General features: G+C 47.5%; 1 protein-coding gene across 1 annotated transcript in view; it reads left to right on the forward strand.

Annotated features, from left to right (window-relative positions):
* The window catches only part of LOC130679401 (sorting nexin-29-like), a 53,716-nt gene extending 28,090 nt beyond the window's left edge, over positions 1–25,626 (forward strand). The window contains 7 exon segments of the mRNA XM_057488018.1: positions 7,828–8,008; positions 10,679–10,749; positions 11,914–12,162; positions 14,111–14,198; positions 14,200–14,481; positions 18,966–19,083; positions 25,115–25,626. Coding sequence (XP_057344001.1) covers positions 7,828–8,008; positions 10,679–10,749; positions 11,914–12,162; positions 14,111–14,198; positions 14,200–14,481; positions 18,966–19,074 — 980 coding nt within the window. The 3' untranslated portion in view covers positions 19,075–19,083; positions 25,115–25,626.
* Positions 25,627–25,852: the final 226 nt, after the last annotated feature.

The raw sequence follows: 25,852 nt of genomic DNA on the forward strand, positions 1-25,852 counted from the left end.
GGCTTATTTCACGGACCATAATATCCTCCAGCTCCATCCACGTTGTTGCAAATGGTAGGATTTGTTTCTTTCTTATGGCTGAATAGTATTCCATTGTGTATATGTACCACTTCTTCTTTATCCATTCATCTACTGATGGACACTTAGGTTGCTTCCATATCTTGGCTATTGTAAAAAGTGCTGCAGTGAACATAGGGGTACATATGTCTTTTTGAATCTGATAAGTTATATTCTTTGGGTAAATTCCAAGGAGAGGGATTCCCGGGTCAAATGGTATTTCTATTTTGAGTTTTTTGAGGAACCTCCATACTGCTTTCCACAATGGTTGAACTAGCTTACATTCCACCAGCAGTGAAGGAGGGTTCGCCTTTCTCCACATCCTCGCCAGCATTTGTTGTTTTTAGTAGTTTTTTTGATGCTGGCCATCCTTACTGGTGTGAGGTGATATCTCATTGTGGTTTTAATTTGCATTTCCCTGAGGATTAGTGATGTGGAGCATCTTTTCATGTGTCTGCTGGCCATCTGAATTTCTCCTTTGGAGAACTGTCTCTTCATATTCTCTGCCCATTTTTCAATCGGGTTATTTGCTTTTTGGGTGTTGAGGTGTGAGTTCTTTATTTATTTTGGATGTTAACCCCTTGTCAGATATGTCATTTACAAATATATTCTCCCATACTGTAGGATGCCTTTTTGTTCTGTTGACGATCACAGGACAGTATTTCCTGATTCCTGAGGTGTCTTATTACCAGCATTACTTGAGCATGCTACAGAGGAAGTGATTCATTCTTGAGGAAAAGTGCAAAGGTTAAATTTTTTTTATTGAAGTATCGCTAATATACAATCTTATGTTGATTTCAAATGCACAACACAGTGGTTCAGCCATTATCCATATTATTAAATCCTTACTTCCTCTAGTGCGGTTACATATCTAAATGTAGAAAGATGTTGCAGAAGCAAAGATTAATTTTAAAATTAATCAAAAATGAATTGAAAGTGGCTGAGAGCTCTGCCTAGGTTTGGCTTGGAATTGGTGCATTTTGTAGCCATTGGAAGCCCTAATAGTCTATATAGGTTGTAGTGTGGAAAAATGAGTCATTTTGCATTTGCTGGAGGGAGAAGGAAGACTAATAAAGCTACTGGCTGTCTTAGTCTCTCTGGGTGGCTATAGCAAAGTACCAGACTAAGAAGCTGGTTTCCACACCGGCTGTTTCATTTTGCATTCCTACCAGCAGTGCAGAAGAGCTCCAATTTCTCCACATCCTTGCCAACATGTGTTAATATTATTATTATTTTGGATAATAACCATTCAAATGGGTGTGAAGTGGTTTTGATCGATTCTTTCTTGCAGTTGCAGATTTCTCTCAAAAAGTAATTCAAGAGCGCCCCACCCAGGTCAGCTGGACTGTGCCCTCCCATCAGTGTCCCACCTGTAGTTCTGAGTCTGTCTTTCAGCAAACACACATGTCGCACTCACTACCTGTTTTGTTTCCTTGACTGTCTCTCTCTCTGTGGCCGAGGACTGCATCGATTCTCACGTGTCCTTGTAGCTTCACTGTATTGAAAGATGCCTTGCCACCAAAAGTCTAAATTCAAAATGATGACTTGAGGACCCAGACTTCAGGAGGTGCTGCTGGTTTTCCCAGGAAGCCAAACCCCACCCTCTGCTGTCTGTACAGCTTCACAGTCAGTTGAAAGCAGGTGTTCTTAATGTATATACACCTCCAACTGAAATTAGAGAAACCAACCTCCACGATCCTCCGTGGGGCTTTTTGAAAACGGTTGATTGTATTTAACTCAAAGCAGAATTTATATTTGGTTCATTGAGTCACTTTGGGTACAACTTCATTTCTGTAGAAAGTTAATTTTGGAGGAAGCTGCATGTGACAGGAGAACCCTGGGCCCATCCTTTGGTTTGTGAGGGGAAGTCCACTTCCTCACCCATCTCTGTAGGGTTTCAGTTCCGCCTTTGTAGTTCTCTGTTGTATTCATGAACTTGCAAATCAGCTAGTTCTGGTTAGAGAGATCTTGGAAGGTATGTTTGTGGAAAGTGCAAAGAAAATGCTGGGTTCTGTCCAGGCTGGTGATATAAATGTCTAACAGCTGGTAGGCCACTGCTTGCCTTAGGGAGGGAGCCAGCAGCCAGAGTGCCAGCCCCTTGGGCAGGCTGTTAAGCTGTGAGTCACTAGATTCTGGAGACATCTGCAGGGTTCTGGGGAGGGTTCTTGACAGCTGGAGTGGCTGTGGACTGGAGCCAGAGGCTTTTTATTAAGGAGCACAGAACTGTCCCTGCATGTTAGGGTCTGGATGCCTCTAACATGGATGAACCTTGAAAACGTTATGCTAAGTGAAAGCAGCCAGATATAAAAGGTCCCTACTGTGTGATTCCCTTCATGAAGTGCACAGAATAGATCCTAGAGACAGAAAGTAGACTAGAGGTTACTAGGGGCTTGGGGAGGGGAGAATGGGGGCGTTTTTGTTACATCTGGAGGTGGATGTGGTGACAGTTGCTCAACATTGGGAATGTACTTCGTGTACATTGTACTGTGTACACTTAAAAATGGTTAAAGTGGTAAATTTTTAAAACTTTAAAATTTTTTGAAATTTTGGTATCATTAATCTACAATTACATGAAGGACATTATGTTTAATAGGCTCCCCCCTTCACCAAGTCCCCCCCACATCCCCGTTCACAGTGACTGTCCATCTGTGTAGTAAGATGCTGTAAAATCACTACTTGTCTTCTCTGTGTTGTACAGCCCTCCCCGTGCCCCCCACACACACTATACATGTTAATCATAAGGCCCTCTTTCTTTTTTTCCCACCCTTATCCCCCCCTTCCCACCCGTCCTCCCCAGTCCCTTTCCCTTTGGTAACTGTTAGTCCATTCTTGGGTTCTGTGCTTCTGCTGCTGTTTTGTTCTAAAGTGGTAAATTTTATTATGTGTATTTTACCACAATTTAAAATAGAGAAAAAAAAAAGCGTACATACTTTGTACAAGTCTTCGTGGTGTATGGTTCATATTTACACCCGAGTTCTGTGTTCTTGTCCAGGAGGCAGTCTTGTTGCTGGTTGGGGGCTGGCACACGTCCCAGCTACAGCGCCTATTGGAAACTGCTTTGCTAAGCCGTTCATGCCCTGTAGTCAGGCTCATCCAGATTGGAATGCAGCTGGGCTTTGGGAGTGACCATGCCCACCCAGGTCTCAGGCTGGAATATGGAAGCATGTGGTTTTCTGTCTGCTCCTGGAATGGCTGGTACCATGTCGGGCTGATTCTGTTCATTTCCGACTTCAAGGCACTCCCCTTTTCTTCTTTGGCTTAGTAGAATCCTGCTTTTGCTTGGGGTTGTGGGATGCTCTTCTCGAGGTACTGGATCATGAGTGGTTAAACTAGTCTTGACATTCTTTCTCTGCTCCCTGTGGTTTTTCAGGATTACTTAGCCTTGTGGAGAAAAGGGGTGATAATGCTGGCTTTATCTTGTCCTCTTTCTTTCTGCTCCGACTGTGAATGTGATGCCAGAGTGGGTGATGGTCCTCTGAGACAGTGAGGTGCAGGTGAGTATTGGGGTTCTACCCATGACAGAGCATTTGAACTAGCTTTCTACTTCCAGACTAAGTAGATGAGACGAATAAACCTTCTTTGTTTTTTAGGAGTGTAGCTCCTTGTGTTTGGGTTTTCTGTTTCTTGTTGAGCAGAGCTTTTCTTGTTTATTTTTTGGGATGCATCTACCTCTTCAGTGCATGCAGGCATTGCTCAGTGCCTGGCATGTTATCGGTCCTCTATAAATGCTTGTGAATGATTGAAAAATACACCCTATCTTCCTGCATTAGGGTTCTTCTGGTTGCAAGTGACAGCAAGCCATTTAGACTTCAGCAAAAAGGGGCACATGTTGACTCAAGTAAGAAAACTAGGGGTTGAGTTGGATCGAGGGGCTCAGCATCCCCCACATCTCTCTCAGCCCCCCTTCTGTCTGGGTTGGCATCTTTCCCAGGTAGGCTCACTCTACATGATTATGATTATTGGAGCTCCTATTTCTAAAATAGTGGTCAGAAAACTTCTTCCTTAAGGATCAGATAGGATTTTAGGCTTTGTGGGGTAGCATCTCCGTAGTAACTTCCCAGCTCTACCTTCTTAACAGAAAAGCAGCCAAAGACAGTATGTAAACAGATGGCTGTGACTGTGTTCCAAAAAAACTTTATTAACAAAACAGGTGGTGGGCCAAATGTGGCCCTCTGTTCATTGCTTGCTGACTTCCATTCTTGAAGGAGACAAGGCCTGTGTCCTAGTGGTTCAGGTAGAGGTTGCACGGAAGACCAAGTAGTCCTGGGCTGGGACTAGGATGAGGCCAGTGAGGTACTCACTTCAGCCTCAGAATTGATGGGAGCACCAAAAACTCAGCTTTCAAGATGAATAATATTTTCATGCAGTATTAAAAAAATCAAAATTAAAACATAAAAGTCATGATGCACAAAATATCAAACAAGGGCCAGGATGAGGGTGGGTATGAGGGAGGCCAGGCATGGCGCACACCCTGCTGTGGCCAGGTCATTGCCCAGCCTGAGTTGCCTGCCTGCCCATCCCCGTGGGAAGGAGAGATTGATAGTGCTGAAGGCAGTTTCCCAAGGAGCATGGTTCCCCTTTGGTTCCCGAAGACGGGCGGGATGCTGCTTGCCTACTGGCGTCCTTGGCACTAAGCACTTTCCATGTAAGCTCTATTTTCCTGTTTTTCCCTTTATACCAGACAGCATTTTACAGATGAGGAAAATGAAGGGCAAAATAAGTTACCCAAGGTCACACAATGCCTAAACTGATCTTTGAGCCCGAGTTTTTGTCCTCTTTGGCCTCCAATGTATGAATTCTTGCATTATTGACCTCGATTAAAGTTGAGCCTGTTAGGAACCTTACCAAAGGCCCTGTGCTGTCTATCGGTCACCCTCTATTAACAAGTGACTCCCGGTAGCTCGCTTCAACACTCCCTTCCTGGATCTTGTTCTTGTTGGCAGATGCCTTTCAGGAGTCCAGAGAAGAAGAAGCCCTTGCCCACTTTTGGAATTAGCCTCTTGTTTCAAAGCAGTGAGAGATTGGTATGTATTTCCAAATTAAAGTATGGACACTGCAAGTGTTAAGTGGCAGGTGAGCTGCACTTTAAATTGGCCACATTAATTCTGGCAGTGGAAGCGGAGCCCCCCTGGGATCATCCTTATCATCGTCAGCATCGCTCTGGCAAGCTTTAGAAGGATTCTGTAGCAGTAGGCAACTTGCAAAATTGAAAGGTGAAAACACACCTCTAAGTGTTTCATGTGTGTTCAAGGTCAGAGGGAGGTCACTGCAGTCCTCAGGAAAGGCAGGATGCAGGTGGGAGTCACTTGATTTGGGTTGTGATGGAGTTACAGATGGATTTACACACTGGTTGATGTGTTTCAGAACAAGGTATTGAATAACCCAGGTCCCCCGCCCTGGTTTCTGAGAGAGGCTTCCAGTGGAACCAAGGCAGTAACACTCTTGTACGGTGTGTGCTGATCTTATGGGTTTGGGGAGGGGATTAGTGTGTCATTTGGGGACTGACAGAGATGGCAGTCCTGTGTGAACTGCCCTGTTGGTGGTGTTTCCAGTCCCTCTTGAGATGTTTATTTGAAATGATCCTAGAGGTTGGCTTGACCTGCAGGTGTGTATGCTCATATGCATATACATTTAGATGCTGTTAACAGAAATGGGAAAAGAGGAAATGACACAAATGCTCTCGTATAAGAAAGTAATTATTAAACACATGGTGGTTGGTCGTCATGGGCTGGGCCTTGTGCTCAGTATTTCACCTCCTGTTCTCCATGGACCTCCAAACCCAGGTGTTTCTTTACTTGGGGGCTTATTTTAAGGAGGAGGAATTGAAGCTTAGCATGGTTGAGTGACCTGCCCAGGGTCATTCCTTGCCTGACCTCCCCCACCTGTCATCCTGTCTGCTAGATGGGATGCTTGTTAGGGACGTGTCCTTCTTGTCCCTCCTTGGCAGCCCACACCCTTGCCCAGATCGTGGCTCCTAGGAAGAATGCAGTCTCTGCTGATATAACTGAACTGAAATATCAGCATGAGCTTTTGTTGAGCTGGTGTTTGGTTTGTGGAGATGTGTGTATTTGTATCCTTCTGGAAGGAAGACCAAAGATCTTTTCATATTTTCAGAGGGGTCTATGAGCCTGTTTAGCTCCTGGATTAGAGTCCCCATCTGGCCGCAGAGACTCAGCATATTCTCTCTTGGGGTAGTAAGCAGTTGTGAACATGATAATTTCAAAGGAAGCAGAGCCTTCCTTCCCTTGTGTGTGGGAGGGCAGCGTGAGGTAGCAGTTTGCAGTCAGCTGTCTCCAGCCTCTTCTGCTGGGCCACTTGCTGACTGTGCATCACTGCACGAGTCACTTCACTTGTCTAGGCCTCGGACTTTGCCTTTGAGATGGAGACAGCCTTGGGGGTTGTGAGAACTGGGGTCAGGTGTAAAGTGTTCAGTGCAATGGCTGGTATGTAGTTAATGCTCAATAAATAGTAGTGGCTGTTGCTTTTGGTGTTATTATTATGAAAAATAACATGAAAAATAGCATGAAAAAGTGTTGATGAGCCAATGTTAAGTAAAGAAAATTGATCACAAAATTAGATATGCACAAGAATTATGACTAAGAAATGTGTGTGAATCAACAGGTGGGATGTGAGAAGATAGAATGACTGTTCTGTGGATAAAGACAAACTTACTTAGCTTTCCCTAAAGCCTTAAGTCTCTTCCTATTCTCAGATCTATGGCAGTCTCTCCTGGGGAGCTAGGAATGAGAACAATTAGTTATATACAGATGTTCAAAGCAGTATATAGTGAAAACTGGCAATATATCATGTTCCCAGCAGTAGAGAAATAAATTATATTTAACTGGAAAACCATCAAAAATCATGTTTTCAAAGGTCTTTGAATATTACAGGAAAAATGTTTATGATCTAGATAAGAAATAAACCAGGATACAAAACTATATATATATGTATGTGTATATATATATATATATATATGTACATCACACACACACACTCACTATGATGGCATATGAAATTCTGATGACTGTCTAACAAACCACACGCTTCGAGGCCTAAAGCCACGTGAACTAATTTTCTCACAGTTAGGGAGGGCAGAAGTCCACAGTCAGTCACGCTAGGCTAAAGTTACGACAATGATGGCAGGGCTGCTTCTTTCTGGAAGCCCTAGAGCAGAATCTCTTCTTGCCTCCTCTGACTTCTGGTGGCTTCTGGGATTCCTTGGCTGTGGCCCCATCATCCCCCTCTTGGCCTCCTCGGCCGTGTTGCCTTGTCCTCTTATACCTCAGATCCCCCTCTGCCTCCCTCTTTTAAAGACTGGAGATTACAGTGGGTCCACAGTGACTACCCAGCATAACCTCCCTTTCTCAAGACCCTCAATTTAATCACCTCCACAAAGTCCCTTTTGCCATGTAAGTTAACATTCACAGGTTCCAGGGATTAGGATGTGATTATATTTGGGGGCCATGATTCAGCCTATTGCAGATGTCAGTTTTGTATAAAACAGAAAAGTACAGGAGAAAAGACTGGAAGGAATACTTGACAATGTATTTTCATTTTCTAGGGACAGTGGTCATCCCTAGATAGTAGATTGGGGGGTCATTGTTATGTTTGGCATACTCTCTGGTGTCTTCCTTTTCTGTGTTAAGGAAGTAACTCTTAAAATCCTCAAAACTAAAGAAAAAAAAAATCCTCAAAACTGCCCAGAGACCATTACCCCAGTGCGTTGTCCGTCTCTGTTGGTGAGCCACAGCCTGTCCACTGTCTCCGCAGAGCCGGTGTTCTGGTTCTACGTGAAGGAGGTCCTCAACAAGCACGAATTGCAGCGCTTCTGCTCCCTGCGCCACATCACCTCCGACGTGGGCCGTGGCTGGGCCTGGCTGCGCTGCGCCCTCAACAAACAATCGCTGGAGCGCTACCTGCACATGCTCCTGCCCGACCGCGGCAGGCTCAGGTACCCAATGTGGGGCTGGGAGGGCGTGTAGCCAAGGGGTTAGAGTCGTGCAACCTGCAGTCAGCCTGCCTAGGTTTGCATCCTAGTCCCTCCCTGTGGGGCAAGTGGGTTCCCCTTCAAGAGCCCCAGTCGTTCAGCTGTGCTATGAGGCATTTGCTGGGAGGGTAACTGGAACTGCCTGTAAAGGGTTCAGCATGGCTCCTGTGTGTAGCGAGCATGCTTGACGCTGTTACTGGTAAAGCCACAGGTGTGCAGAAGTTGGCTGTCTTAGGACACAGTGAGCTTTTAGTTTGGGCTTCTTTCAGATTCAGAGCTTCTTTCTCTTTAGATGTGGGGTTTATTTAGGACTCGGTTTCATATTTGGTCTTTCCATGTGTGCTGGGTTCTTTACAACTTCTGGATTTTTGAAGTTACTCCATCCCAAACTGACTGAAAAAAATATAGAAGTTTTATGTTGGGGAGAGAAGTCATTTGTCATTTCAGAAGAATGAATTCTATTATGTTTTCTTTTTTTCTTGCTCATAAACAAAAAGTTCACTCTGTCACTTAGTATAGGGCAGGCCACGCTGCTATAACAAACATCACGAAACTCCCAGTGGCTGAGATAGCCACATGCATTTCCTCTCCCTGCTGCAAGTCTGTCATGGCTGTGTAGGGGTTTCTCATCTCAAGGACCCAGGCTGACTGGAGGCTCAGTTTCTGTAAATGCTTTCACAATTGCCAAGGCAGGAATAGGGAATGTGGTTGAACAAAGCGCTGACTTTTTAAGCTTTTGCCTGCAGGGTTACTTCACTTTCACTCACATTTCATTGGCAGCAAGTCACATGGCCAAAGGCACGCTCAGCTTTGGGGAGTATGGCTGCCCCCAGCGATGTGGCTGAAGCACTGAATATGCATCAACCATAGTGCGGCCGGCCACATTCCCGTCAGAAATGCCTGACTATTCTCTTTTTTCCTGTATTCATGATGTTTATGATATCTCTGTCTTTGTCTCTGTCTCTGTTATTTTCCTTCTGAGAATGGTGGACAAGACATGTCATTTTGTGTCACCAGAGGGACAGTACTCGACCCTGTCCTGGTCCCTTGAGTAACTTCCGCATCAGCAGTGCCCAGATCCTCAACTTTGAAATTTCATATAATTAAGTAATCTGGTGCTTCATTAGTGCCATGGTGCATTCCTGTGATGTCATATGTTGCTGTGTGTTTCCTGCTCAAGTCTCCTCTTGTGTTTCTTCTGCTGCTTGTGGTCATCCAGGAATGGTACCAGTCACTCATTAGGCATTCTGGAAGGGCACACTAAGGCTCTTACAAATACCCTCGAAGTTCTCCCGCGGATGTTGCCTGTGGCTCCTCGTCCAGTTGTGTGCCCAGATTGTGGGTCTGAAATGGGACGGATGGGGGCCAGGATGACTGGCACTGGCTGTACTTGTGTGCTGCTTGGGGTCTGAGGCGGGAGGCTGTGAACGTCTGTGTGTAAGCATTAACCAGCTTTAGTTATGGAGAACATACTCACGTTTCTTAACAATAAATTTTCTTGAAGCTCTTCCCAGCAGATCATTTGCAAGTAGTTCAAAGTTGTACACTCACTCTCAAGGCAGCCTTTAACTATGAACAATTGAAGTGAATCCAGCTGTTAAGGATCACACTTGATCTTACCTGAATCACTAGCCACTTACCCAACTCAGTGTGGGAAAACCAGATTAATTGACATACATGAAAACTGGCTCAGATTTTTAAAGAATTACAATTTTGGAAATCAGAGGTATGGTTGCAAAGTGTAGTTTGGGCTTCCACTGATATTCTGCTGGGTGACTATTGAAAGTGACGCATCTCTGTTCTCTTTTTGTTAGTTGTATTCAGTCACCAGAGCAGCTAACGTGTCCAGTTGCTGCTGAGTTGCAGGTCACTCATCCCTGACGGTGCTTTAGTGAAACTGAGCTTTCACTCCATTAACTTAGAGTTCTCGGGCCTGGCAGCGAAGGAAGTCAGGGGTTGAGGGTATTTGCTTGAATTACTTAGCAGGGGGTTGGAAAGAGAGCTGGGGAATTGCACTGGGAGACGTGCTTTGAGCCCCGGCTGTACCATTTATTGCCAGATGACCTTGGACAGACCCTGTAGGCCTCTCTGAGCACCCCCACCCACCTCACACATACACACTGCCATTTGGATTTGTGGGGTTCTTTTTAGCTTCACAGGCCTTGTGAGGGATGACTTGGACTTTTGGGTCTGCAGCCCAAGCAGATGTTACATACTGGTGCCCTGGCTGATGGAGCCATGGAACTCTAATTTCGTTCTGAAATTGTCTCTCCTTGTGTTAGCCCAGTGAGGGGTCTTTCCATCTCATGGAGACACTGCTTGAGTGCAAGTCACCCCTCTGTTTGTCCCCTTCTCCTTTGCTGCTTCAGAACTATCATGTTTACATCTCATGCCTATTTCAGCACTCTGAAGCTCGGGGGACCCTAGAGATCTCAGGGGACCAGTGAGGAAGTCGTAGGATATGTGTTCAACCCTTTGTTTATAAAGGAAGCTTCAGTCCAGCAGCCACCTCATATACCCACTCTGGGATGACCAGGCATGCATTTTCCAGGGAGCCATCTAATGGGATTGTCTGGCTAATGGATGCAGAGAACCACTATTCAGAGCTTTTTCCCTTTCTCTTTCAATTTGCAGCACTTTTTAGGAAGACTGGTCTTTTGTGATGGATGAAGAAAGATCTAGCATGCTTCCTACCATGGCAGCTGGTAAGCCTGGCCAAGGCAAGGGGTGATGGGCCCTGTGAGGCTTGGTGAGCAGAGGCTGCCTGGGAGTGAATTTATAACTCCAAGGGATGCTGTGGTTTTCCCCATCCCTGACCAACTTCATGAGTCACTTGCCACTGTCCTTCCTTTAGCATACTGAGCATTGAGTCCATTTCTCTAGAATTGATAGTCTGGCAGGGAGAGCATGGGATCGAGGGGGTTTGGGCTGTGGCTTTGCAAGTGTAACATAAAGATCTGGGGAATTGGAGGTGGGAGACCTGCCTTTGAAGCCTGGCTTTATCCCTTACTGGCTGGTGCAGACCCATCACCTTTGTTACCTTTACTTTCCTCCTGTGCACGGGGAAGGTGGGGATCCGGTAGCATAGCAGTCCCTGTAATGGGGCCGTGTGATACGGAGTCATGTACGTAATTTGCCAATGTGGAGACCCTGGACTGATGTCAGCTGGTGAATTGTTAAATTGCCTTATCAAAGGATGAACCCGACACAAGTGGGTAACCTGCTTCTTTTTTCCAAATCCTTTGTTGCCTCCTCTTTTTTTGTTCTCCTGAAAGTTTTTGCCAAGTCCCAAACATTGAAAGTTATGTTAGTTTTGTCCACTGAAGAGGAAAAGTCAGGGGGTGACCATGATTCCTTCTGTGGGCTATGGGATACCAGTTCAAGTTTTTATGTAAAGTAATAATAATGATAGTAATAATGATATTGGCACACAGTTTTTGATTGCCTCTGAGCCGAGTGTTTTTTGTGGGTGATGATCCTTAATAGTTACCCTGTGAAAGAGATATCGTTGTCTCCATTTCACAGGTAAGGAAACGAAAGCTCAGGGAGGTTATGAATGGCTTGACCAAGGCCTCATAGCTAGTAAGTGGCAGTGCTGGGATTCACCCCAGGCAGTCTGACTCCCAAACTTACGACTTATCCTCCCCTTGGTTGACTTATTTGCATTTGTCTTCCTGACAGAAAGGGAGAGAATTTGGAAAGATTCAACATCTGTGGTGGCTGGTGTCTTCTGACCCCGATTTTGCAGGAGGTCTTTATTAACATTTAAGATCAGCGTGTACTGTACCAACTGCAGCTTGTTTATCGTGTTGGGGTCACAACTGGGTTTTCAACAGCAGACACTCCAGACTTTCCTCTTTTCCTGGCAGGTTTGAACTCTATACTCTTTGCGATTAACATTGACAACAAGGACTTAAATGGTCAGAGTAAGTTTGCTCCTACTGTCTCAGACCTCCTGAAAGAGTCAACGCAGAATGTGACCTCCTTGCTGAAGGAATCCACGCAAGGAATGAGCAGCCTTTTTAGGGAGATCACGGCCTCCTCTGCAGTCTCTAGCCTCATCAGACCTGAGCAGGAGACCGACCCTCTGCCTGTTGTGTCCAAGCATGTGACTGCCGGTAAGTGAGAAGGGGTGTGCGAGGCAGAGCAGAGGGGGTTGGGTGAAAAGATGACAGACTGGGGCGAGGTGGGCACGACTCGCATCTGAAAGTGCCGAGGGGAATGAAATCTGATGCACCTGTCTGTCCAGGTCATGTTTGTGTTTATTCGTCTTGCCTTTAATTTGTTTGGAAGGGACCTGAGAGCCTTCCAGAAATGTGGTGATGATAAGGTAGGAGAGCAAACAGCTCAAATGAACAAAGTGAAGGTCGGGGTGGGGTAGTCACATGAAGCCAGGTGAGGCTGCTCTTCATTTATTCCCATCCATTCTTCTGTTGTTCATTTATTGCATGCTGAGTAAGACAATTACTAGCATTTAGCCTACAGTTTCCTTTGGGATGGGTGGGGGTAGACATTTAATGACAAATTATACAAATAATTTGTTATCCTTCTGGCAAATGGGATGGAAGCCAAGCGTAGGGAGCTATGGGAAATGCATGCTGTTAAGGGATGACATTTCAATGGAGGCTACAGGGAAGGGAGCAGTTGAGCAGCTTTGACTCTAGGCCACCAGGAGGCAAGAGAAAGTTGATTCCACTAAGATTAATTTTGAGAGAAGTTTATAATACCCATGAGCCTTCGGGGACACCCAGAATGTTCTTGCAGCAAAATTGGAAATTTGGGGCTAAGTTCTTAGTCCTAGTATTCTCAAGTCCCTTGAGCAAGGCAGTAATCATGGTCATCTCTCTGGAATTATTGATGGTGAAAATGCAGAATCTCATGCAGTGTTTGGTATATACTGGCTTTATCTGTCTTGCCTTCTTCTCCAGCAGAGACCCCATGAGAACGACCTAAGACTGAGGACTGTTGTGGACTTTGCATGGCAGAGACCCTGAAACTTGTATACCCAAAGATGTGTTCTTTCCATCCATTCTGGGGACTCTGCTTTGTTTGGGAACATTGCCTCAGGGTGTGATACTTGGGGAGCATCACCACATCACACCTTGGTTTAGATGGAATGGAGTCTTTTGAATCAGCTCACAGTATCTCACACCCATATTTGATGATTAACATGGGTGAATAAACTGGCTCATCTAAGTTCTGGTTACCACAGCAATCTTGATTTCAGTTTTAGTTAGCCTTTGCTGTGTAACAAAGAGCTCCAGAAGGTAGTGGCTTAAAACAACTGCAATTCAATATTTTTTAATGAGTTGGCAGGATGGTTCTTCTGTTGGTTTCACTTGGCTCCCTTCTGGGGCTGCATTGAGCTGGTGGCCAAGCTGGAAGGTCTGTGATGGCCCCACTCAAGTCTCTGGAATTAGTGTTCACTGTTGGCTGGGGTGGCTGTATATGGCCTCTCATCCTCAATAAACTAGGCTAGCTTCCTTCCATGGTAGTTGCAGGGTAGCATTCCAAGAGGGCACAACACGTCTCGATGCCTAGGCTGTAGAACTGTCACGCTGCATTATGTCTGCCACGTTCTGTTGGTAAAAGCAGAACACTAAGCCAGCTCACATTCAAGGGGGTAGAGAAATAGACAGCATCTGTGAGGGAGGAGCAGGAAGGTCCCATTGTCAGGGGCATTGGGTAGAAATAGGAGGAATTGTAGCCATTGAACAATTGATTTCCACCCTCAAACTGGTTTTCTTGGTCTCATCTGCCAGCCATGAGAGTATTTTCAAAGTGAACAATGAAAATCATTTCTGTAATGGTAGCATCCTTTGAATCAAAGTTTTAGAAGTATTGCTTAGAAGGAACAATTTTAATGTATTTTATTTAAATCGTATTTGTGTAAATCAGAACATCCATTTTGTTCCACCTCAAAGATTACAAAAAAATATGAATTTACCTTAAATTAATTTTTTCAGTAGAATAACAGAGGACTTTCCACAATCTAGAGGCAAAAATGGTTTGATCCTGTCTTTATCTTGCCTACTTTTTCTTATGTCTTATCCTTTCTTTTGCCAGATGCCAGATGTAAAAAGGAGCGGACGAAAAAAAAGAAGGTGACCAACATCTCATCTGATGACGAGGAAGATGAGCAGAACTCTGGGGAGGTTTTCAAAGATTCCTGGGGCAGGGGAGAGCTCGGAGGAGAACTCTGACCGCTCCTCGGTCAATGTCATGTCAGTCTTTGAAAGCCCCTTTGGGCCAAATTCCAACGGAAGTCAGAGCAGCAACTCATGGAAAATTGATTCTGTGTCTCTGAACGGGGAGTTTGGGTACCAGAAGCTCGATGTGAAAAGCGTCGATGACAAGGACGTGGACGAAAACGAGGACGATGTGTACAGGCACATGTCGGGCAGGAAGTGTGCGGGCCACTCGGAGTCCCCTGAGGAGTACGTTGCACTGGCACTTTTAGCAGAGGGGGTGGTACATTCATTAACTCATTGCTCTCTCTTTCTGCACTATTGGGTGAAATAAGGCCGCAAGTTTTTTTGTGCTTAGGGCCCCATTCATTTTTCAGATCTCCATTTAGGAGGAAGGAGTGTGCACTTGCTCTTCTCCTGATCTGGGGAAGGGTAGTGTATTTGAAGGCACTTCCCCCAAAGTTGGTGTCAAGAAGCATGCCTTGAAATTCTTGCTTTATACATACATCGTTTGTTTCCGTTGTTTGGGTTTTCCTCACATCTCTAACTTTCCACTACCCAGGGGAGCTCAGGAGAAAGGCAGGGTTATACTAGAGAATAGTTGTGGGCTGGTAACTTCTCTGTTTATCGATAAGGGTGTGAACCGCGCTCATTCACTGTGCCTGCTGCTTTAGCACTGGGCATGCAGTAGGTTTATACCTGCGGGAGGGGCTGGATGCACAGGAAGGCACAAAGCAGGAAAGGATAGTTAAGAGCTTGGATCTTGGAATCAAGACAAGCTGGGTTCTCATTTACTTGCTACGTGGCTTAGGCTGGCCAAAGTGGGCTAAGTTACTCCACCTGCTGAGCTTCAGGCCTCATCAGAGACCTGGGAGGGAAACAGCACCTGCTTTGTGGAGTTGTCAAGTTGACGGGCTACTTCCTGTGTCTGGGGCCTTTGGCACTGGGCCTGGTATGTTGAGGAAGGTGACACAGGTCAGCTGCTGTTATGCTGCTCTTGTGAGATTTCCTGTGCTTGGTTTTATCTTCATGCCAGATAAGCTAGTTACCTCTTCATATAGGCTTTACAGTGAACAGTGCCACCCTAATCATGGCCGACTTCCAGAGTGTGAAGTGAAGATGCTGAGACCCCCTGGTCTCGTCAAGGGGGACAGCATGTCTCCAGCCCTCAGCTTTTCATCTTCATGTTTTAGTATGATTTTTTTTCTTTCTCATGAGACTATGCCTGCTTTTGTTTTTCATTTTTACTTATGTCCTCATTCACATGGATACCTACATTATTGATCATCCGTGATATGCCAGGCGTGGCAAGCTACTTGCTAACTTTATCGTAATTATTAGAGCTGCCCTGGGAGGTTAGTGGGAGTCACTTCCACTTGATGGATGAAAGGACAGGATTCTGTAGAGAGCTCAGATTGGTTAGAGCAATTCCAAAAGCTGGGATTAAGGGTAAGTTATGTTGTGCTCCAAAGCTTATACTGTCAAATATTTTCCATGATTTTACATAATTGTGAATATCGATTGGTTGACATTCAGTCAGTTCAGTATGTCATGATTTGCTAAAGGTTCCCCCGTTGTTGAGTGTTTAAATTGTTGGCTTTTTTGTTTTGATTTTTGCTTTTTTATTTTCAGCCATTTGGAAATGAGTCGTTTCATGCACAAGTTTTTTTCCTACTCCTGAAGTGTTTGTTAGGGCAGTGTCCCAAAGCATTGCTTGAGCTCATGGGGTATGAATGTTTTATACCTGAGATCCAGGTCTTGTCACCTGCTGTGTTAGTCAGGTTCTCAGGGAAACAGATCCAGTAGGATATGTGTGTATGTCTGCACAGGTGCAGTACGTCCCCTTATACATGGTTTCAGTTACCCACAGTCATTGACAGTCCCGAAGAAGATGATCGTCTTCTTGACGTTTTTTCAGGTCAGTAGTAGCCTAACACTACGTCATAGTGCCTATGTCACTTCATTTCATCACATAGGCATCTTATTATCTCACATTATCATCAGAACAGTGAGTACAGTACAATAAGATGTTTTGAGAAAAGGAGAGACCACAGTCAAATTTTATTACACTACATTGTTATAACTTTGCTATTTTATTACTAAAATTAGTGATTTTTTTACCGTGCCTGATTTATAAATTAAACTTTGTCATAGCCATATATGTCTAGGAAAAAAATATGGCTTGGATAGTGTTCCATTCTCTGCTGTTTTAGGCATCCAGTGGGAATCTTGGAATGATCCCTCTGGAAAAGCATGGAACTGCTGTATACATGTATGTACCTGCCTACCTCCCTCCCTACTTCTCTCTATCTAGAGATACTTATTTTAAGGAATTGGCTCATGTGATTGTTGAAGCTTGACAAATCAAAATCTGCAGGTTAGGCTGGCAGGCTGGAGCCTAGGGAGGAGTTGTAGTTTGAGTCCAAGAGCAGTCCGATGGCAGGGTTTCTTCTCCTCTGAGGAATCTCGGGCTTTTTCTATCGAGACCTTCAACTGCTTGGGTGAAGCCCACCCAAAATATGGAGGGTGATCTGCTTTACTCACAATCTACTGATTTAAAATGTTAATCCCATCTAAAAAATACCTTCACAGAAATATCTAGAATAACTTTTAATCAAATACCTGGGTACTGTGGCCTGGCCAACTTGACACATAAAATTAACCATCACTGTTACATTTTGCTCTTAATCTGGTGACAGCTATTAAACCTTAGGAACACTTCCATCTATAGCAGGCCCTCCAAAATAGACTGTAGAGATTGTTGGAGGTAAATTCTCTCCAACAAGTTTCATACCTTTGTGGTCTGAACCACAGATGATGCTTATCTGGAAATTGTTTAATCCCGCCTTCAAATTTAAATGATAATCTTGCTGGATAAAGTAATCTTGGTTCCAGACCCTTCTGCTTCATTGCATTAAATGCATCATGCCACTCCTTTCTTGCCTGTAAGGTTTCTGCTGAGAAGTCTGATGTTAGCCTGTTGGGCTTTCCTTTGTATGTGATCTTATTTCTCTCTCTGGCTGCTTTTAATAGTCTGTCCTTATCCTTGATGTTTGCCATTTTAATTACTATGTGTCTTTGTGTTGTCTTCCTTGGGTCCCTTGTGTTGGGAGATCTGTGGATCCCCATGTCCTGAGAGACTATCTCCTTCCCCAGATTGGGGAAGTTTTCAGCAACTACCTCCTCAAAGACACTTTCTATCCCTTTCTCTCTTCTTCTTTTGGTACCCCTATCATGCAAATATTGGTCCATTTGTTTTGGTCACACAGTTCTCTCAATGTTCTTTCATTCTTAGAGATTCTTTTTTCTCTCCGTGCCTCAGATTTTTTGTATTCTCTTCTCTAGTTTCTTTTTCATTTATTGTCTCCTCCACCGTATCCAACCTGCTTTTAATACCTTTCATTGTGCTCTTCAAAGATTGGATATCCGACCAGAATTAATTCCTGAGTTCTTGAATATCTTTCCGTACCTCCATTAGCATGTTAACGTTTTTTATTTTGAACTCCCTTTCAGGAAGATTTATGAGGTCTATGTTATCTTTCTCAGGGGTTATATTAATTTTACTCTGAACCAGGTTCCTTTGGCGTTTCTTATTTGTATATGGCGCCCTCTAGTGTCCAGAAGCTCTACTCTCTGGAGCTGCTCAGCCCCTGAAGCAATGTCAGTGGTTGCAGGGGAGTGGTATTGGTGCCTGGAGGGAGGAAAGAGCTGTTTCCTTCTTCATGGCTGCTGTGCCTGTCCCCACTGCCTGAACCAGTGGGCCGACCACGCAGGTGTAAGTCTCTATGCTTTGCATTTGTAGTTGCTGTAGATAGAGCTTCCCTCTGGCTGGCCTAATGCCAGGGTAGGGTTTGCCGGTTTGCAACCCAGATGGGGCTGGCCGGGAGAAAGGCTCAGTAGGCTGCCTATCACAGAGGGCATCCTTGGAGCTGTGTAGCCAGCCAGGGAGCTGGAGTACGTGGAAATTGTGAAAGCTCCCAGCCTTCTGGCCAGAGTGCACCTGGACAATTTTGTCTACCTGTCCTTTCTCCTGAGCAGTAAGCTCTGTGCAATCCTTGCTCCTTTAGCAGCCTTCTTCTTAGGGCTTCCTTGTTAGGAAGTCTCTCAGACTGCCCACCTTTCTTTGGTCCCAGAGCAGCTGGATATGGATCCCTGCTTTCCACAAGCGGCTGGAATCTCAGTCTCTCCAGGAATTCTGCCTGTCTTAGTTTTCCAATTCCCTAGTTACGAGAGTCTCATGAAAGCACCATGAAATGTAGGTTTGTGCTCCCAGCGCAGATCTCCGCAGCTAGGAATTCAGCAGTCCCAGGCCTTCCACTCCCTCCCTGCTCCGTTTCTCTTCCTCCGGCCGTGAGCTGGGGTTGGGGAGGGGCTCGGGTCCCGCCGGGCCTCAGCTTTGGTACGTCACCCTGTTCTGTGATGTCTGCTGTTTTCTCCAGGTGTGTGCATGCTGGCGCAGTCCTTTCCTGTTGCTTTGTCAGGATCAGTTGTATTAATTACGTTTTCGTATTATATGCGGTTTTAGGAGAAGCCTCTGTCTCACCTCTCACGCCGCCATCTTTAATCCTGACGCTACACTTCTACTCCCGGCCCATGTCTCCTTCTGTTTTCAGCTCTGTCACGGCCTGGTTAGTTCCCAAGAGGCAACTTGTGGGAGGCCGGCAGATGCTCGTGGTGATCTGAGCCCTCAGGGGCTGTCCCCCCTGTCACACAGCTGTCTTCTTTCATCTTAGGCCACTGGATGGGCCCACCTGCCTCTCCGAGATACACACCTGGGCTCTGCTGCAGGTGCCCCATGGCGACATTGATGTCCTCTTTCCGGTCAGCGCAGTGGGCTCCTAGGCCCTGCAGGTGGGTGTTTCCTGCTTACTCTTTTCCTCCCATATGAGCTTTGGCTCCAAGAGCCTCAGGAGTGTCTGGGTTACCTGTGCAGGTAGGAGTGGGAGCAGGGAAGCTGGTTGAGATTAGAGATGACAGAGGATCTGGCTTCTCTTCCTGCTGAACCTGGGTGTTGTTAGATGCTCTTGTGAGTGAGTCACCCAGGAGGCCCAATCCTATTTTTTTTTCTCTCCAGTGATTTGTTGAACGTGGTCATTCATGTACAAGATGACCGCAAATGGTGACCATTGTTTTTCCTTCTTAGGAGAAGGGAGGTCACAGAACCCGTAGCTGTGACGGTCTTGGCACTCTCTGCAGCATAGGGCCTGGGGATCAGGGCTTAGCTTGCTTGAAACCTGCCTTTGGATGGGTAAGCATTTCTGTCCCATTCCATGGGATTGAGTATGCTTTGTGTGGTTCCTTACTGTTTTCTTTAGCTAGAGAAGGTCACAGGGGCAGCGAGGTTTGGGGTGGGGAGTGGTGGTGGGGATGTGGATGAGCCCGGCTCGCCCACAAGGGTGCGTGCGAGTGTAGCCTGTATGGTGAATGTCACTGTGGAGTGGGCCGTCGCACTGCACAGCACACTGTCACACAGCACCACCGGCTGAGTGAGGCCTTGGTGCTGACACCTCTTTATGTGGGCACCCTGCTCATCTTCCCAGGGCCAGTTTTAGGAAGCCGTCAGTGATGGGGGCCCACCAACTGCTCAGGAAGATGTTGACATTGTGAACCGGATGATGGACTATTGTTCTTGCTGCTGTGTGGGGAACAGAAACCCACTCAACCCAGCTCAAGCGGAGGGGCAGGGCGGGGACAAGGAGAGGCAGCAGTCTGCGGTGGGGGTCAGGTCAGACCCCCTCTGGCAGTTGCAGGAGCTGGGCTGGGAGACCTCTCAGAGCAGTGAGTATTCCTGGTGGAACCTGAGGCTGATGGGAAGGGTGGCTGAGTGGCGTTATCTAATAGGCTCATCTCTTTTGGAAGGTGCAGTCGGTGGTGAGAGTGACAGCCAACACTCATCAAACCCTCGAAGTAGGTCTAAGGCTGTAAGGTGGCCCGCGTGCACGCACCCACCCTGACCACAGCCCATGGGGCAGTGGTGGTTATCACTGTGTCCCCTTCCTCCCAGATGTGTGGTCACTGTTCCCCAGGTTAATGTGGGAAGAGATGAGGCACAGTGCAACATGACAGGGTATCTTGTGGGCGCCCGTGGGCTTGGGAGCTGGGAACTTGGAGTGGAGGGGCTCCTCACCTGGCCAGGTCACTCTGAGACCCCACACTCCCTCACGAGGCTGCCTGTACTCGGCTGAGGTGCAGACCTTCGCCGCAGCCACGGCCTTCCATAGCAGCCAGCAGGTGCTGGGTTCCGGCTGACTCTCCCAGAGGCGCCATCTGGTGGGCCCTGCTCGGGTCTGCAGGCCCCTCCTTCCACTCAGGTGGCGGCCTTGGTGCAGACGGCCCAGGACGGGGATGGTTATCTCGTCCCTTCAGTGGCAGTGTGCAAGCCGCGGGATGTCTGAGAAGGGGGCGGGGCTGCAGACAGCACGTGGTCCTGAGGTGTGTTTAGGGCCCCTGACATTCCCAGAGTTTATTCACGGCTTCCAGCTGAATCACCTAGTGTCAACCCCCGACCGAGGGTGTTTTTTTGTTGGCCTGTTCTGTTTCAAGTGGCTCCTTCATTTCTTAACTGGGTTCTTCCAAACTAGTAGTCCCTGGAGGCTGCTGGCTGGCTGCTCCTGGGACATGGCTATTTGTGGTTCACATTGGGGTTAGCCTTACCGAACCCAGCACTGTCTCTCCCTCGCTGGGCTCTCCACTGTCACCAGGGAAAGTGGCCTCTGGCGGGCCTCCAGAGTCATCGCAGGAAGGCGCCCCCGGCAGATTCCCAGGGTCCCATCTGTCTGTCAGCCTCACACACCCAGAAGCCCTATCTTGTCACTGCTGATGGGACTCTCAGTCCCAGCTTATCTTGGTTGTGTGCACCAGAGGTGGTGTGTGTGAGCTGGTCTGCCAGCTTTTCAATTTGCTACAGTAACAAAGCTGCCAGGTGTTTTGGAAGCCTGTGTCAGCCTGAGGGGCAAACCCGCCTGGGTGGGAACATCAGATGGGAAGGCACCGTGTTCTAGGGCCACACGAAGACACTGGAATCCGAGTGAGGGGAATCCGTTACCTGACTGGAGTGCCGTGTTGGGTTGATTCCCTTCTGGCCTGGTGCTCCGTCTCCAGGGGAGGCACGTGTGCCAGGTGGCGCTGGGCTGGCCTGCCTGCCCTGGGCCCTGCCAGCACTCCCCTCCCAGATGCCTTTTCTTTCACTCCGTTTCTGACCAGGGTCCCTTTGGCTGACACCCTCCTCCTTGAGCAGCAGTAGCCTGTTCTCCCCCATCCTGGCCTGGGAGCCATTGGGTGTCTGTACTGATGACTTTGCACACAGAGGACTCGTCCCTTAGGAGGCGCTCCCATCATCTTGGAAGATGTTGGTGCCTCTACTACCACTATCTGTGTGGGTTTTTGGAGAAAGACCGAGAGAGGAGGATAAAGAGGGAGGGGAGCACCTGGTGGGGAAGGATGGGTGGCTTGGGTAGCTAGGTCTTGGCAGGGAGAACGCAGCAGAGAAGGGGTGTCTGAATCTTAGAGGAGGGGGCTCTGCAGTTTAGTGGTCTGTACTTCAGAGCTACATTTTTAGGGCTCGGGGGCCTCACAGAAGGGAGACCCCATTCCAGCATCACACGAGACCTGACAGGCAGGTTGGAGGAAGGGAAACATCAGTTCCTCTGTGCCTGCATTTACTCACAATGAAGCCACACATGTTTACTAGCATCGTTTTGAAGCTGCAAGGGAGGGCAGTCCCCCAAAGTTTCTCTCAGCTGAGAATAACAGGAGGAGGTGAACAAGCACCCGTTTCTACCTACTGCATGTGTGACTGTTCCTGCTTGCCTCTTGGTGGAGGGGCCTGTGCTTAGTGTTGGGTTAGTAAATGCACAGTCAGTTTCTGAAGGCTAGCTTTGGTTCGTCTGTGACCTTGACCCCCTTCTCCTCCAGGCGGGTCTATCATTCGGGGGCTTCTCCTCGTCCTGTGGTGGGTCTCTGCAGATTCCCAGGGTCCCATCTGTCTGTCAGCTGGCTGAGGCCGAGGAGCCGCTGCTACAGTGCTGCTCTCATCTGAAGTGGCTGATTGCTCCCCCAGGGTAGTTTTACTGTTTGGACTCTTAGATGCTGTGGTGGTTGCAGGGCGTGCATTGTGTTCCTGCCCCACTGATGTGGCTCACGGGCCACTAGGGCGCACAGTTTACTCCATCCGTGGGCGATCCTGTTGTGCACTAGCACCATGCCAGCTCTGGGACCCAAAGGCGAATCCCTCCTGGAGTTTTGCATGGGGAAGAACCATCAATAGTTCTCTCTGCTTCAACCCTGTAGCTACCCTGTCCCTTCTTCTTTTAGCAAACAGAGTGGTTTTTTAAGAACTTGAATCAGAGTGCATCATTACCCTTCGTAAACTGTTCCACCCCACTTGGGATAAAACCCGGAACCCTCACTGTGGCCACCCCTGCTCCCGACCACCCCGCAGCCTCACCTCTTCTCATTTCCCTTTGCTTGGTGTCTCCGGCCACACTAGCCTGCATGCAGCTTCTGGAACCGAGTCTGCAGCCCCCTGTCCTGCATCTTCCCCCTCTGCCCATCCTTCAGGTCGTGGCCCAAGGGTCGCTGTCTTACAGAGGCTTCTCTGGCTCCTGGCAGGCAGGCCAGGCCTTGTTGGTCATAAACCTTGTGTATTTCCAGTTTTCCACTGCTCTGACCTTAGTTTGTAATTGTATATTTGTATAATTACTTGCTAATGCCTTTCCCCACTGCTAGTCTTGGAGGTCCATGAAGACAGGACCATGTCTGTTTTGATTCCAGTGTGACCCCGATCCTGGCCAGTGTCAGGCCCACAGTGGTGGCTCAGGAAGCGTTTGCTGGGTGGTGAGTGGGTGAGGGGACTGATGCAGTAGGTGGGGGTGGGGGCATGCAGGGAGTGGACATCTGGCAGATGGAAAAGAGATGTCCAGTTGGAGACACACTGTGGACAAATGAGTGGAGGTGGGAACTCCAGGGACATGTCGATAGAAAAGCACATATCTCAGATCAGCTGAATGAGACTATGATAAGGGCTCAGCTCTGCCATGGGGCAGAGCGGGGTTCAAATCCTCACATATTGGCACTGTGGTCTTGGACAAGTCACTTAAACGCATGAGGGCCTACTGCCCATCTGTTAGGTTAAGATAACAGTCGCACCCACCTCAGAGGGGGCCCTGAGGATGAGTGAGGTGGTCTGTCTTTGCGACTGCTCTGTGGCCCCAGTGCCTCAGGCCTGCTTCAGCTTCCTGGGCCATGGTTGTGCATTATCAAGGGAGGCCCACTTGGGCCAAGTGGGTGTAGTGTCTGTGGTGCTGGAGGGTGGTGGCCTCTATGCAGCCATGGGTTTCCGTTGTGTGTGTTGCGTCCCCATCTTTGCTTCAGGAAGCAGAATCAGGCAGCCTTGTGTGAGTTAGATTAGAGAGGGTGAGACGGAACTGGGGGCACCTCTGCAGCAGACCCCGAGAAGGTACTGAGCCTTCAACTAGGGCAGCCGTGGAAACGGCTTGGGAGCCAGGGTGGGAGATAATTGGGTGGAACTGGGAGGTTATGGATACCACGTAGCTCTGTGATGGCCAGCGGGGTGGTGTGGGCACTCTTCTGACGTCGCAGCTCGGGAGTGGTTACAGGAATGGTTTTGTAGGTGAGGGTCAGTTGGGAGGCCCCAGAGGGTACCCCAGGGGAGCTTTCTACCAGACAGAGATGTGGGAGTAGGACTGAGGCTGAGGCCCTCGGCTGCGGTGAGGGCTTGAGAGGCGTCAGCCGCACAGAGGCGAGCACTGGAGCCAAGCCCTGGGTTTGCAAAGGTGCAGAGGCCATGGGGCTGTGCCTCGGGGGCCTTCGTACTGGAATCAGAGAAAAAGAGGGTGGAGCGGGAGCGAAGAGTATGTTAGGAGGCCAGGAGAGGAGCTCCAGGAGGAGGGCTTGCTTGGCCTGTCGTCTGCCACCCCGGGGAGAGTCCTTTGGAACTATTTAAAAGAGGCAGGAGTGAGTGGATGGAATAGCTTAATGGAGGCAGCCGGGCAGAAGAAAAGGTGAGAAACCTTTCTTCCTAGGGTTCCCTCAGTTCAGCCTTGTAGGAGCTGGGGAGCCTTGGGCAGGACGAAACCAGGCGTTAAACGGGAGGGAGGGGGAGGCCGTGAGGGCTGAGGGCCGCGAGGCGCGTCTTCCGGCTCTGCGTTCCCTGTCCGCGGTGCAGGCCTCGTTCTGTACTGGGCATCGGCGAGCCAGAAGCTTCTCCAGTGAGCCTGTGTCCCGGGGGACACTGGCCTTCATGTCACCGTCCAGACCAAGGGGCATGAAGTTGCACTTTTTCCTGGAAAGAGATGTGAACAGCAGCTAATACATTTGTGGAAGTCTTCAGTGCCTTTTGCCTGTTGTTTCTGGAGATTATTTATGGCCTCACTTATCTTTTCTCACTTATGAATCCTTTCTCAGTTAATGGCACGTAATGCAGGGCAAGTGGCTTTTAGAAAGCAGCAGTCCCTCAGTTTGGACGTGAGCCGACTGTCAGCGGCTAGACCATGCCTGCCCCGTTGTGCCCATATCAAGCCACTACAGCAGTAGTTTGTCTAACAGCTGACTTACTATTTCCTGACTCTCAGGTTTGTGCTAAATATGAACTTCATGCAGGAATTCAGGTGGATCGAGATAAAAAAAAAAGGTTAAGTGGGATTATGGGCCCTCCTCTCAGTGACTGATGCCAAATCTGAGATTATGGTTGAAAAAATGCAACAGGCAGCAGATTAAAACCCAGTGTGCAGATGTAGAAACATTTGTAAATCAGCTGCTTCAGCCGATAAGCCAATGTCTGTACTGTGTCTTTGTCTCATGGAGAAAAATGAGATGAAAACAGAAACTTGACTTTTTCTCTGCGATTCCTCTCTGTGCAGAGATGCCCCCCTTGGAAGCCTGGAGAACGGGACAGAGCCGGAGGACCACATTCTCCCAGAGACAGACTCTCGGTGTATGTTAGTATTCAGAAACCAAGTTGCCAGAAACCAAGAATTGAATTGTCCTATTCACAGTTCTGCGTTTTATTCTCTCTTAAGGCTAGGGGGGCACCTGCTGAGATTAAAAGTCAAGGCTTTCCTTCACGTTCGTGTTTGGGGTAGTCTTACATCACATAATGTACAAAGTTGCCAAGGATCTCAGAGCTTGAGAAGCAGTGTTGGTCACACTTGACTTGCCTACCACTTTACTTTTTACACTTTTGGGCCATCTCTGGGTATCTCCTCTATAATTATTTGCTTGATTTTAATATGTGATAATATTGAACAATTTTAATATTGTGCACTATGTAAGCCATTTAGATACCATATATTTGTGAAGTGCTTAGTCTGGCATACAGCAGCAAACACTCTGTGGGTTGTTTCTTTTTTCAAATAAAAGTATCTCAAAGGGAAACCGAGTTGCCCCAAGTCATTGTGTTTTAGGTGGCAGGGCTGAGACGGACACTCAGGTCTCCCTGATGCCACCACGATCCCTGTTGCTCTTATAAATTTCTCCTCCTTTCTCTTTATGGTTTTAATTTGGTGTCCCAGGGATATGTCACATTTGCATTTTTAATGAGCCCTAGGGTGGGAGTCACTGCTTACCTTACAGTCCTTTTTGCTGTTTACTTTAGAACATT

Source organism: Manis pentadactyla, chromosome 10 (assembly GCF_030020395.1).
Source record: "Manis pentadactyla isolate mManPen7 chromosome 10, mManPen7.hap1, whole genome shotgun sequence".
Taxonomy (NCBI): Eukaryota; Metazoa; Chordata; class Mammalia; order Pholidota; family Manidae; genus Manis; species Manis pentadactyla.